General features: G+C 47.3%; 1 protein-coding gene across 1 annotated transcript in view; it reads left to right on the top strand.

Moving 5' to 3' along the window:
* PCNXL2 (pecanex-like 2 (Drosophila)) overlaps positions 1 to 12,467 on the top strand; it is a 168,977-nt gene that overhangs the window by 139,828 nt on the left and 16,682 nt on the right. Inside the window, exons 13-16 of the mRNA XM_010838597.1 lie at positions 5,976 to 6,120; positions 6,844 to 7,074; positions 8,092 to 8,366; positions 9,627 to 9,814. Coding sequence (XP_010836899.1) covers positions 5,976 to 6,120; positions 6,844 to 7,074; positions 8,092 to 8,366; positions 9,627 to 9,814 — 839 coding nt within the window. The remainder of the gene's footprint in view (positions 1 to 5,975; positions 6,121 to 6,843; positions 7,075 to 8,091; positions 8,367 to 9,626; positions 9,815 to 12,467) is intronic.

Consider the following 12,467-nt stretch of genomic DNA (forward strand, 5'->3'; position numbering starts at 1 on the left):
CTCCTCTGTCCATGGGATTTCCCAGGCAAGAATACTGGAGTGGGTTGCCATTCCCTTCTCCAGGGGATCTTCCTGACCCAAGGATTGAACCAAGGTCTCCCACCTTGCAGGCAGATTCTTTACCATCTGAGCCACCAGGGAAACCATACACCAGTTTAAACCTTGGAAAATAGCTCATCACCGACCTCAGGAAGGTAAGGTGGAGAATAGTTCAAGACTTACACATTCATGGTATTTTTACTGTGGGGTCAACTGAAGCCTTTGAAGAGATCAGTCCATTCTAATACAACCTCTGAGCTAGTCTTTAAGAAGATGACTCCAGTTACACGTTTTTAAAGAGATTCTGTGTTTCCTGGAAAGGTGGGTGGCAGGAGGGAGGTATGCTCCTTCAATGTCATGCGTGTGCTAAGTCACTTCAGTCGTGTCTGACTCTTTGTGACCCTGTGGACTGTAGCCCACCAGGCTCCTCTGTCCACAGGATTCTCCAGACAAGAACACTGGAGTGGATTACCATGCCTTCCTCCAGGGGATCGTCCCAATCCAGGGATCAAACCCACATCTCTTAGGTCTCCTGCATTGGCAGGTGGGTTCTTTACTACTAGGGCCACCTGGGAAGCCCTTCAGTGTTGCATGAGATGCTAAATATCTGTTCCCACCTGTCTCATCCTCTTTCTAAACTCCTTTCTGGCCTGTTTCCTCTTAAATGAAAGGATTTTAATACTATATCTTATACAGGCAACCATGGGAATGAGCTGAGCTGATGGAATGGAAAGCGCTCAGTAATGTACAAACCACCAGAGAAATGTAAGGTATCCTTTCTGTCTCACTTCTAGTTGCTCAGAGCTGGTGCTTTTAAAAAAACAATATGTTCACTGAAAGATTATTTATGAAGTGTTTGTGGTTTTAATATTTGTGTAACTTAAAATTCTGAGATGCCCTTGAATAATACAGATATCTACAATACTCTCAGGTACACAAACTACTATATTTCCTGGTACTGAACATAATAAGACTGCTCTAACTTCCACCCATAAAACATTAATCTTTCAAAACCACACCTTTAGGAGTTCACAAATTCTTATTTCTCACGAGTTTTTAAAAATTATATTTAAACCTTCTTTAAAAAGGAAGCTGAAATCCTCAAACCAAAAGCCTTAATCTGCCTTTCACAATGTTTATCAAATCATCATGATGTACTTTTTATTTATTTTCTTTCAAGTTGGATATATGATTTTGTTTTTATAATTTTAATTTTTTGACCTTTTAAATAAGGTAAAAATTGTGTCAATTACACCTCAATAAAGCTGAAAAAAATTGAAATCAAATACAAAGAAAGCCTTAATCTGAACGAATTCTGAGAAATAGATCAATGAAGAGGATCTTTTATTCATCCCACAGAAAAAATACATTTAGTAATTTTCGCCTGAAGAAAATATATCTTGTGTTTAAAGAACTCAAAGATTAGTTGTCAGGAGTTGCTTTTGGACAGTGATCAATAAGAGCTTATCAACAGTAGGATACTGATACCAATGACCATCCCCTCTTGCATGGATTGCTGTTTGTACTTCCAGCTCCTTTAGTGGTCAGGAGTGATGGGATCAAGCACGCATGGTTGGGGGATCCCACAGAGGAATGAATCATGTATGAAACACGCTGCCTCTCCCACAGTGGAGATGCTCTCTGAGCTAGGATACTAACTTAGATAACCAAGAACTCACTGCCTAAGAATCTCCATTACTAATTAGTAAGCATGGGAAACCCAGCCTGCAAATCACAGTTGTTCACATATGTTCTCTGAGGGCTCCATGTACAGCAGTGCCCTGCAGCAGAAGGCTCTTCACGATGCCCATCTGTAAACATACAGTATACGAGCCTGTTTGGGCATTAACTTGAACATATCAATCCTTCTGAAGAGTCCACTTGGAGTCCTGCAGAAACTATCCCAGCATTAGAGTTGTTTCCACCTGAATCCCAAGAGTCATTAACACTGGATCCAAGATAATGAACCAGTGTCTAGAACTTAAAGTCTGTATCTTTAATCATAATGGGCAAGGTTTCTCAGAAGCAGCATTATTCACATTTTAGGTTGTGTGGCTCTTTGTTGGGGGGGGACTGTCCTGGGCGTTCCTGCCTGGCCTCTACCCACTGGGTGCCAGGAGCTGTGACATCCAGAATGTTTCTGGATATTGTCAAATGTTTCCTGGGGGCAAGAATTTCCATGGACTGAGAGCCAGTGAGAAAGGGTGCAGGTGAGAACTGGGCTGAGTTGGATAGGGTCATAGGCAACATCTGGCTAGACTCGAGCCCTGAGGACTCCTCTATGGATAAAGAAAGATGCTGTAAAACAGTGAAACAGGAGTGAAAACAGCTTTCACTTCAGCTGGCCATTCTCAAGTTGTCCTGCTCTGTGAAAGGTGATGGACGAGGATGCTGAAATGGGCGGGACCCGTTAAAGCATCATCTTCATGGAGCTAGACTTTCTGCCAGGGCTGCAAGCAACAGCCAGAGCTTCAGGCCAGAAAATAACTGTTTCCAGAAAGGTTGTGTACATCTGTGCTTAAGTGCTGATGGCCCCGACCTCTTATCTGTACTCACCACCAATGGTTATGTCATCATAGAATAGGGAACAGGGTTAGGAACCAGAAAGAACAGGAGTAAGTTCAAGCAGAGTGTCACAGAGACTCAGCTTGGTGGTGGTTGGTATCTGCTAGGGGTGTGGAGTGACTCTGAGAAGAAGCTGAATCGTCCTTTCCAACACACGTGCACACATACAAACATGCACCCTTGTACACGCACACACACACACATGCACATCACACATAAACGTGTGCTCATCTCAAGCACACACATATACAAATGTGCACTCATGTACATGCATACACACACACACACACATACATACACACAAATATGCAGCCACACATGGACAGGCATGTACACACACACACACATGTACACACACTTATGATGGTGAGATATTATGCAAGTGCTAAGTGTGTGGAATGTGGGTTAACAATCCAGAAGAGTTGCAGAAGGCTGGTCCCAGAGTGTGTCACCAGACAATCCTCAGTGCAGGGGCAACCCTGTCCATTTGTGTGGGGACGGGGCAGGGCAGGGCAGTCTCCAGAAGAAACCTGGCCCAAGTGTAGTCATGTGTTAGAGACGCACATCCACATGTAGAGAACTGGACCACAGCACTGAGATGAGCCTAGGCTTACATGGCACCGCATTTGTGCAAAAAACTGCAACATTCTGAAAAAAGATAGCACTAAGGGGCCAAGTGTTGGCTGTTCTAGTCCCCACAAAGGCCAACCTTGAATAACTCAGATGTAACCCTGTTTCCCTGCTCCAGCTGTTAGCCTCGGGGTGGAAGCCTGTCATCTCTCAGTAGAGTCTTAACAGAATAAAGCCTAGTGATTCTGCAAATCAGAAATGCGTGGGGGCCACCTGGAGACCTCTCCTCTCCTCAGAGCTTCCCAGCTCATCACATCTCTGCCTTCTTCCTCCTCATTCTCCTGAAGATAAAAGGCAGATAATGAAACACCTTATATTTAGGATGCCTGTATCTTTAAGGTACTAGGAATAATGCCCCACAATCTAAGGGTAGTACCCTCAATCTAGTGAAATTCTAATTCAGGCTTTGTTTTCTGCATGGAGACTCATTTTTTTAAAAAATTTTCATTGACATATAGTTCATTTACAATGTATTCACTTCTGCTATACAGAAAAGTGTATATATACATTCAATTATATATCTATACATTCTTTTTTAATATTCTTTTCCATTATAGTTTATCACAAGATAATGAATATAGTTCCCTGTGCTATACAGTAGGACCTTGCTGTTTATTTTACATATTTTAGTTTGCATCTGCTAATCCCAAACCCAATCCTTCCCTTCCCCAACCCCCTCCCCCTTGGCAACCACAAGTCTGTTCTCTCTCTGCGTGATTCTGTGTCTGTTTCATAGATAGGTGTGTGCATTGAGACTCGTTTTAATGTAATAGCAGTAAGTCTCATAATGTGTCATTTTCCTCTGAAAATAGAAATGATCAGTAAAGCATCTATCATTCTGTCAGTAGGGGCCTGAAATGGGCTCCAATCACTTATTGAGGTCCCATGGAAGGGCGTTTTCTAGACTGGGGAATCAGGTCTGTGCTTGCCTTGCATACGCCGTCAAAGGATGGGCTGAATGCCCGGCTCTTCTCTTCCATCTACCTAGGCATCTCGGCAGGTCCCTTCATCTCCCTCTGCCACTGTCCCCAGTCCTACATCTAGAGAAGTGATTTCTCTAAACCTGTGTGCTAGCAGCCTGGCATGCTTCTAATCCTTTCTAGAAGAACCCCCACCTACTTTTAGCCCTCTTTTTAGTACTTACTGCTATCTGATGCCAGGGGCATTTTGGACCATTTTCAATGACAGCAGTTTGCACTGTTTTAAACCTCCCCTCCCTTCCCCTGTCCTGTTGCATCCTTGCCCTGCCATCCACCCCTCCCCTCCCAGGACCGCAGGCAGCCCCAGGAAGTCTTTGTTCTGTGTGGGGGCAGCCTGTCTAGGACGGCTGCCTCCTGAAACTCTTCCTGGAAGGCTCTGGGCTCCTCAAGACTCTGGCACCTGCCCCACCTGCCTAGACCCATTTCCCACAGTCATCTCTGACCTTGAGCCTCAGCATCCCTCTCAATGGAGTTCTGGAAGGAAGTTAACGATTGTGGTGCATTTTGCAATCACGTGCTCCAATAGCAGTCAGAGGAACTATTTCCCTGACATGCGGGCCTAATGTTCTGTGTTGAATCCAAAGTCTTGCTTGGTGAGCCAGTTCATTTAAATCCTCCTCAGCTCCATCCTCAGAAAGTCCCTTCCACACACACTTCCTGGCTCATTATGTCCCAGTTCAATCCTATCAGGGCTGTTGTTTCTTGTGTAGCCGCCCAGTCCCACTCAGGGATGTTAGAAGCCAGACTCATTAGAGGTGGCTGCCAAGTGTATTAATGGACCTAGAGGGAAAGGATTAAGAACAGTTCTTTCCCTCCACATAATATAGGATGAATCGCTTTCCCAAACCGTGTGTTGATCCAAAAGGTAATGGGCCCAGACCATGAAAGGTGTCCCTTGGGTGCCTCTCTGCTCTCCACCCAGGTAGTAGTTACACACAGGAAATGAAGGCAAAGCAGAAAAGCCCAGAAACATAAAAACCTGGAAAACCTGAGAAATCCTTTGGTCCTTCACTTTAAGCCCCTCTATCATGGGGGCAGCAGAGGATGAGATGGTTAGATAGCATCACCAACTCAATGGACATGAGTTTGAACAAACTCCAGGTGATAGTGAAGGATAGGGGAGCCTGGTGTGCTGCAGTCCACGAGGTCACAAAGAGTTGGACACAACTTAGCGACTGAACAACAACAACAACAAATCGTGTCTCATCCACTAGTCATTAACAAAAGGGTGGGACTGGGAGACCGGTATACTCTGAGAATCTGAACAGCCAATTTGAGATTTCACTTGGTGTCCTTTTCTGTCTCCATATGGTGAGAGAATCCAATTTTCATTACGAGTCACATAGTCCAAAAGTGCCATCCGGAAACAAAGAGGACGAGCAGAAGGGCCTGGACGCTTCCCAGGCCTCCCTGCCTCCCTCCTGAGACGTGTAGCCTTTCCAGGGCTCTTGGGCCAGATGGGCTGCGTCTCCACACTCACTCTGCCTATGGATGTGGCAGGCTGGCTCTGACCAAGACTTCTACCCCTACACTCCGAGATCTGGTGTGTCACCAGCTATTCTTGATGGTGATCACTACAGCAGTTGTCACAAGGGTCCGAACATGGGCCGCAGGGTCAGGTGTTCAGTGGGACCCCTGCCAGATCAACCTAAAGACAGTAAAGTCCTTCTTGTGGTGTCACAGGGGAGACTTGGGCCAGTTCAGGGTGACAGGAGCCTGAACACCTTTGCTCCATGTGAACAAACAAACTTTGTTTCGCAGCCTGGATTCTTTCCTATATGGCCTCCATGCCCTCTTCAAAGGTGACTTCAGGATAACAGCCCGAGATGAGTGGGTGTTCGCAGACATCGACCTGCTGCACAGAGTTGTCGTCCCAGCTCTCAGGATGTCCCTGAAGCTGCATCAGGTAAGTATTCCTTTTCTTTTTTTTTTTTAAAGTATAATCCTGAAACATTAGGGGAAAAATGACCTTTCAAAAACATGGTCCCCTTGCTCAGCATAATTCTGACAAGTGGGCTTCTGACTTAGTAACTAAGTGTGTGTGTGTGTGTGTGTGTGTGTATGTGTGGTATGTGCTCAGTCGAGTCCCCTCCACTCTGTGGCCCCATGGACTGTAGCCCTCCAGGCTCCTCTGTCCATGGAATTTTCCAGGCAAGAATACTGGAGTGGTTGCCATTTCTTACTCCAGAGTATCTTCCCAACCCAGAGATCAAACCCGCATCTCTTATCTCCTGCACTGGCAGTCAGGTTCTTTACCACTAGCACCATCTGGGAAGCCCAGCAACTAAGCATTGAGGCATTGCCTATTTTTGATGGTACCCATGGTGATGTGCCCTCAAGAGTCCCTAGGAGGTGGTCATCTCCCACTAGCATGGAAGAGGGAACTTGGCCGGAGAAAATGACATCAGAAGTGTCCACACTGTGGTGAAAAGCCCTAGGCTTCTATGCCACCAGCTCTATGGGCCCTGAGGCCACTGCAATAGTGAGGTGCCTTCCATCCACCCAGCGGGGCTGAGCAATGTGAAAGTGGACTTGGCCTTGCACCAGGCATCGGCTTCATTGCTGTGTGCACAGCAAGCCAGGACCAGCTCTGTGGTCCTCCCGACCCACAGATAAATTCTTTCCCCAGGACCAGTTCACTTGCCCCGACGAGTACGAAGACCCAGCAGTCCTCTACGAGGCCATCCAGTCCTTTGAGAAGAAAGTGGTCATCTGCCATGAGGGTGACCCGGCCTGGAGGGGCGCCGTGCTGGCCAACAAGGAGGAGCTGCTGACCCTGAGGCACGTGGTAGATGAGGGCACGGATGAGTACAAGGTCCTCATGCTCCACAGAAGCTTCCTGAGCTTCAAAGTGATCAAGGTATGGGAGCCGTCCTTCCCGGCTGCCACCAGCCTCCCGCCTAGGGGGACATGAGAAGAAATATATGGCTGGCCAACAAGTTCATTTGGGTTTTCATTCAGGAAAAACCTGAATGAACGTTTTTGTTTAAAATAATTTATTATATATATTTAATTTTTGGCTGTACTGGGTCTTTGTTGCTATGTGGGCTTTCTCTAGTCGTGGTATACAAGGGCTTCTCATTGGGGCGGCTTCTCTTGCTGTGGAGGATGGGCTCTAGGGCTTGCAGGCTTCAGTAATTGCAGTGCATGGGCTCAGGAGTTGCAGTTACTGGGCTCTAGAGCATAGGTGCATGGGCTTACTTACTCTTCCATATGTGGGATCTTCTCAGACCAGGGATCAAACCTGAGTCTCCTACATTGGCGAATTCTTTACCACTAAGCCAACAAAGAAGCCCCCCTAAACGAACTTTTTTCCCAACACTGTAGCATGGATTGGCACAGACCCCATGCCCCTGGGCCAACATCCTCTGTCCAGAGCCACATTCCCCGGGGACAGGGGGAGCGGGCAGTGCTGGCCAGCATGCAGGGTGGGTGGCCCCGGACAGGCAGTGCATCTCTGCCAGGGCCCTTTCCCACTCAAAATGCTGGTGTGCAGGTGATGGCTTTGGCAAGAAGTCCTGGTAGGCTAGACATGCGTGGGGTCAGGATCTAGCTTGTTCTTAAAGACTTTCTAATTCTCTAAGATTCCAAGCCTCCCTCTCATAACCTGTTCCTGGGCCGGATAACTTCCTTCTCAGAGATTCTCTTCATACAGCTTCAAATCACCGTGCTGAAACAAAGCTTTCTTTCCTTTTTATTTGATCTCCATGGCCGCATGAAAATGCCATCATATCCACCTTGCTGCCATTCAGACATCACTAAGAAAGCTTTAGGCCAAAGCATAGTGGCCGCAGGTACTCTGACCCAACAGTCTGTAGCCCCCCTCTCTCTCCGCCCCACCATACACTTTTCTCCCCGTGTCTTCCCCATGCTGCAGGTGAACAGAGAATGCGTCCGCGGCCTTTGGGCAGGGCAGCAGCAAGAACTCATCTTCCTCCGCAACCGCAACCCCGAGCGCGGCAGCATTCAGAACAACAAGCAGGTCCTCCGGAACCTGATCAATTCCTCCTGTGACCAGCCCCTGGGGTACCCCATGTATGTCTCCCCACTCACCACATCCTACCTGGGGACCCACAGGCAGCTGAAGAACATCTGGAGCGGACCGGTCACCTTGGACAGCATCAGGGCGTGGCTCCGAACCAAGTGGTTAAGGTGGGTCTTCACGGCCAAGGCATTATTTACCTGGATGGGGTGGGGCTGCGAGCTCCGAGGCTTCTGGTAGGGATCTCACTGTCTGCCCATCCTTCTGTGATGAAAACTGCTGTGCCCAAATGTCCTCCAACACACCCTTTGTTTCAACAAGCCGTTTCAGATGATGACTCAATGGGAAACGTCATCAGATGAGAGTCTCTCTCCCTCCCACTTCCATCCACCGGCTGAGACTTGGGATTGAGTCCTTGCAAAGTTGCTGAGGTTACGGGTCTTTGTTACACATCTGTTGCAAAAAACAGGCTTGAAACAGCCTCCTTGCCCCATCCTGCCCCCAGCCCTCATCTCTCGTCGAATAAGTTTTCTCACCCGGTGGTAACAGTGTTCCTGGTTCAGTTCAGTTCAGTCGCTCAGTCGTATCCGACTCTGCAACCCCATGAATCGCAGCACGCCAGGCCTCCCTGTCCATCACCAACTCCCGGAGTTCACCCAGACTCACGTCCATTGAATCGGTGATGCCATCCAGCCATCTCCTCCTCTGTCGTCCCCTTCTTCTCCTGTTCCTGGTTAGTTGGAACAAATTCTAAGTTGTTTTGCCTGAATCTAAAGGAGATCAGCCCTGGGTGTTCTTTGGAAGGAATGATGCTAAAGCTGAAACTCCAGTACTTTGGCCACCTCATGCAAAGAGTTGACTCATTGGAAAAGACTCTGATGCTGGGAGGGATTGGGGGCAGGAGGAGAAGGGGACGACACAGGATGAGATGGCTGGATGGCATCACCAACTTGATGGACGTGAGTTTGAGTGAACTCCAGGAGTTGATGGACAGGGAGGCCTGGAGTGCTGCAATTCATGGGGTCGCAGAGTCGGACACGACTGAGCGACTGAACTGAACTGAACTGAACAGGGCTGTTTGTCGGACCTCAAAGCTGAGGGTCCCTGTGGATGGTGGAGACCGCGCGGCTTCTTCATCCGGGGAGGGTTTATTCATTTATCAGTCCCTGAGGGGCTTCTTCATCCGGGGAGGGTTTATTCATTTATCAGTCCCTGAGGGGCTTCTTCATCCGGGCAGGGTGTATTCATTTATCAGTCACCGAGGTTCGGGGAACAGAAACCCCTCCTTCCATCTGCATCCCATCTGCATCTCCATCGCTTCTCACCAGTACAGTGCGGTCTGCAGTCCTGCTTTGGACACAGATGTGATGGGGCGTCTAGGGGAATTAGACATGTTTGGTGAGAATCCTTGAAGCGTTTCTTCCTCTCAGAGTGCGGAAGGACTGCGACGCAGCGGGCCAGCCGGGCGCCGGCAACACGGAGGACGTGGATGCGGGGGGCGCTCCGCCCGCAGGCGGCAACAGTGCCCCCAGTGGTGAGAGCAGGGAGAGCAGCGCGGAACAGCCCAGAAAGGATGGGAGCCGCCACTGGTCACCCCGGGAAGGGACACGGAGGCCAGGTGAGTGCAGTGGGGACCTCGTGTTACTGCCAAGGCTCCTCACGTCTCACTGGCCAACACCGTGGGCTATGTTGTCATTCTAACCTCTGAGAGACCGTTTACACAGGACAGATCAGTATTGGGCCAAAAGATGCCCCCAAGTATACTGACTCATATAAGTTCTACTCAGAAAAAAACTCTATTCTGTGTGTTAGATTCAGCTTTTATCCTTTATCCATCTGTCTGTCCCATACCTCAGCCAGCTGTCTGTCTGTCCATCGGTCCAGTGGTCAGTCTCTTCCACCCCATCTCTCACTCCTTCAGAGACCATCGGCTCATGTGTCTTTGTGTTAGGCAGTGTTACAGCTCTTCATCCATGAAGGCGCCTCCCTCCTCCTGTGAATTGACCCACCCCCTCCAAGTCCCGTGATGAGGCAGCCAGGCTCCTGCCCTTCATTGCCTGGTCACTACAGCTCTCCACTTCCTCACCTTGCACCTGACATTGCAGAGCATAGGGAAAGAGGCAAGATGGGTGCCAGCCGATGGGGATGGAAGAAGTTTGGGGTGAGTCTAAAGCTTAAAATCATGTTTAAACTAAGGCCCAACTAATTAGGCTCATTCAGATGGATGAGGTTCCAAAATCCCTCTGTACTTGGAGGAGAAGGTTGTGTTAGAAAAGGCGACCCTTGGCCCACATAGGACGTGCCCAATTGGAGTGGGAGAGACAGATGCTTGGCCTGGCTCCCACCAGCACACTGTCCCTTGGCTTTGACCTTCAAAACCTGTCAGTGGTTTCAGCTTTTGGCCTCAGTACTTTTACCATCAAGAAGCATTCATTAAGTGCCTCTTTGTGTGTGTTTTCCTGTCAGCTCTGCATCAAGGGAGTAAGCGAGGAACAGTGCCTGCCTCCTAGAAGTGCCCAGAGCAAGGCTGGGGATTTAACTGAAATCGTGACCATGTGTATAATGATGGGCAAGAAGATAGATAAGATTAAAAAAAGACAGATGGATGACAATAGATAGGGAGACAGAAAGATAGACAGTAATGGATAGATAGATATCAGTAGAAGATAGAAAGATAGGTTATAGGTATTTAGGGAGATTGAGATTATATAGATAATAGGTGATAGATGGATAGAAAATTGATGGATAATAGACATATAGCTAATTGATTGATGTGTGTGTGTGTGTGTGAGTGTGAGTGAGTGTTCAGTTATGTCCGACTCTTTGCAACCAAATGGACTCTAGCCTACCAGGCTCCTCTGTCCATGGGATTTTCCAGGAAAGAATACTGGAGTGGGTAGCTATTTCCTACTCTAGGGGATCTTCCCTACCCAGGGATCAGAACCCTCATCTCCTGCGTCTGCAGACAGATTCTTTACCACTGTGTCACCTGGGAAACCCATATCTCCTGTAAAGTATGAATAGCAGAGTATTTTAAAAGAAATTTAATCTTATTAAGTTCATAGGTGGCACATGAAAGCTTTTGAGGGGATCTTCTCCACTCCGGGATTGAACCCTGGATCTCCCACATTGCAAGCAGATCCTTTACCATCTGAGCCACTAGGGAAGCCCCAGTTGGTTGATAGAGAGATAATAAATAATAGAAAGATAAATATACAGATAATATAAAGATACATAGGTAGGTTGAGCTATTTCAAATCCTAAAAGACGATGCTGTGAAAGTGCTGCCCTCAATATGCCAGCAAATTTGGAAAACTCAGCAGTGCCCATAGGACTGGAAAAGGTCAGTTTTCATTCCAATCCCAAAGCAAGGCAATGCCACAGAATCTCCAACTACCGCACAATTGCACTCACTCACACACTAGTAAAGTAATGCTCAAAAATCTCCAAGCCAGGCTTCAACAGTACACGAACCGTGAACTTCCAGATGTTTAAGCTGGATTTAGAAAAGGCAGAGGAACCAGAGATCAAATTGCCAACACCCACTGGATCATCAAAAAAGCAAGAGAGTTCCTGAAAAACATCTACTTCTTTTTTATTGACTACGCCAAAGCCTTTGACTTGGTGGGTCACAAAAAAACTGTGGAAAATTCTTAAAGAGATGGGAATACCAGACCACCTGACCTGCTTCCTGAGAAATTTGTATGCAAGTCAAAAAGCAACAGTTAGAACTGAACATGGAACAACAGACTGGTTCCAAATCAGGAAAGGAGTACATCAAAGCTGTATATTGTCACCCTGCTTATTTAACTTATATGCAGAGTACTTCATGTGAAATGCCAGGCTGGACGAAGCACAAGTTGGAATCAAGATTGCTGGGAGAAATATCAATAACTTCAGAGATGATACTACCCTTATGGCAGAAAGTGAAGAACTAAAGAGCCTCTTGATGAAAGTGAAAGAGGAGAGTGAAAAAGTTGGCTTAAAACTCAACATTCAGAAAAGTAAGATCACAGCATCTGGTCCCATCACTTCATGGCAAATAGATGGGGAAACAATGGAAACAGTAAGAGATTTTATTTTCTTGGGCTCCAAAATCACTGCAGATGGTGACTGCAGCCATGAAATTAAAAGACACTTACTCCTTGAAAGAAAAGCTATGACCAACCTGGACAGCATATTAAAAAGCAGAGATATCACTTTGCCAACAAAGGTCTGTGTAGTGAAACCTATGGTTTTTCCAGTAGTCATGTAGGGATGAGAGAGTCGGA

Source organism: Bison bison, unplaced genomic scaffold (assembly GCF_000754665.1).
Source record: "Bison bison bison isolate TAMUID 2011002044 unplaced genomic scaffold, Bison_UMD1.0 scf7180017864099, whole genome shotgun sequence".
Taxonomy (NCBI): Eukaryota; Metazoa; Chordata; class Mammalia; order Artiodactyla; family Bovidae; genus Bison; species Bison bison.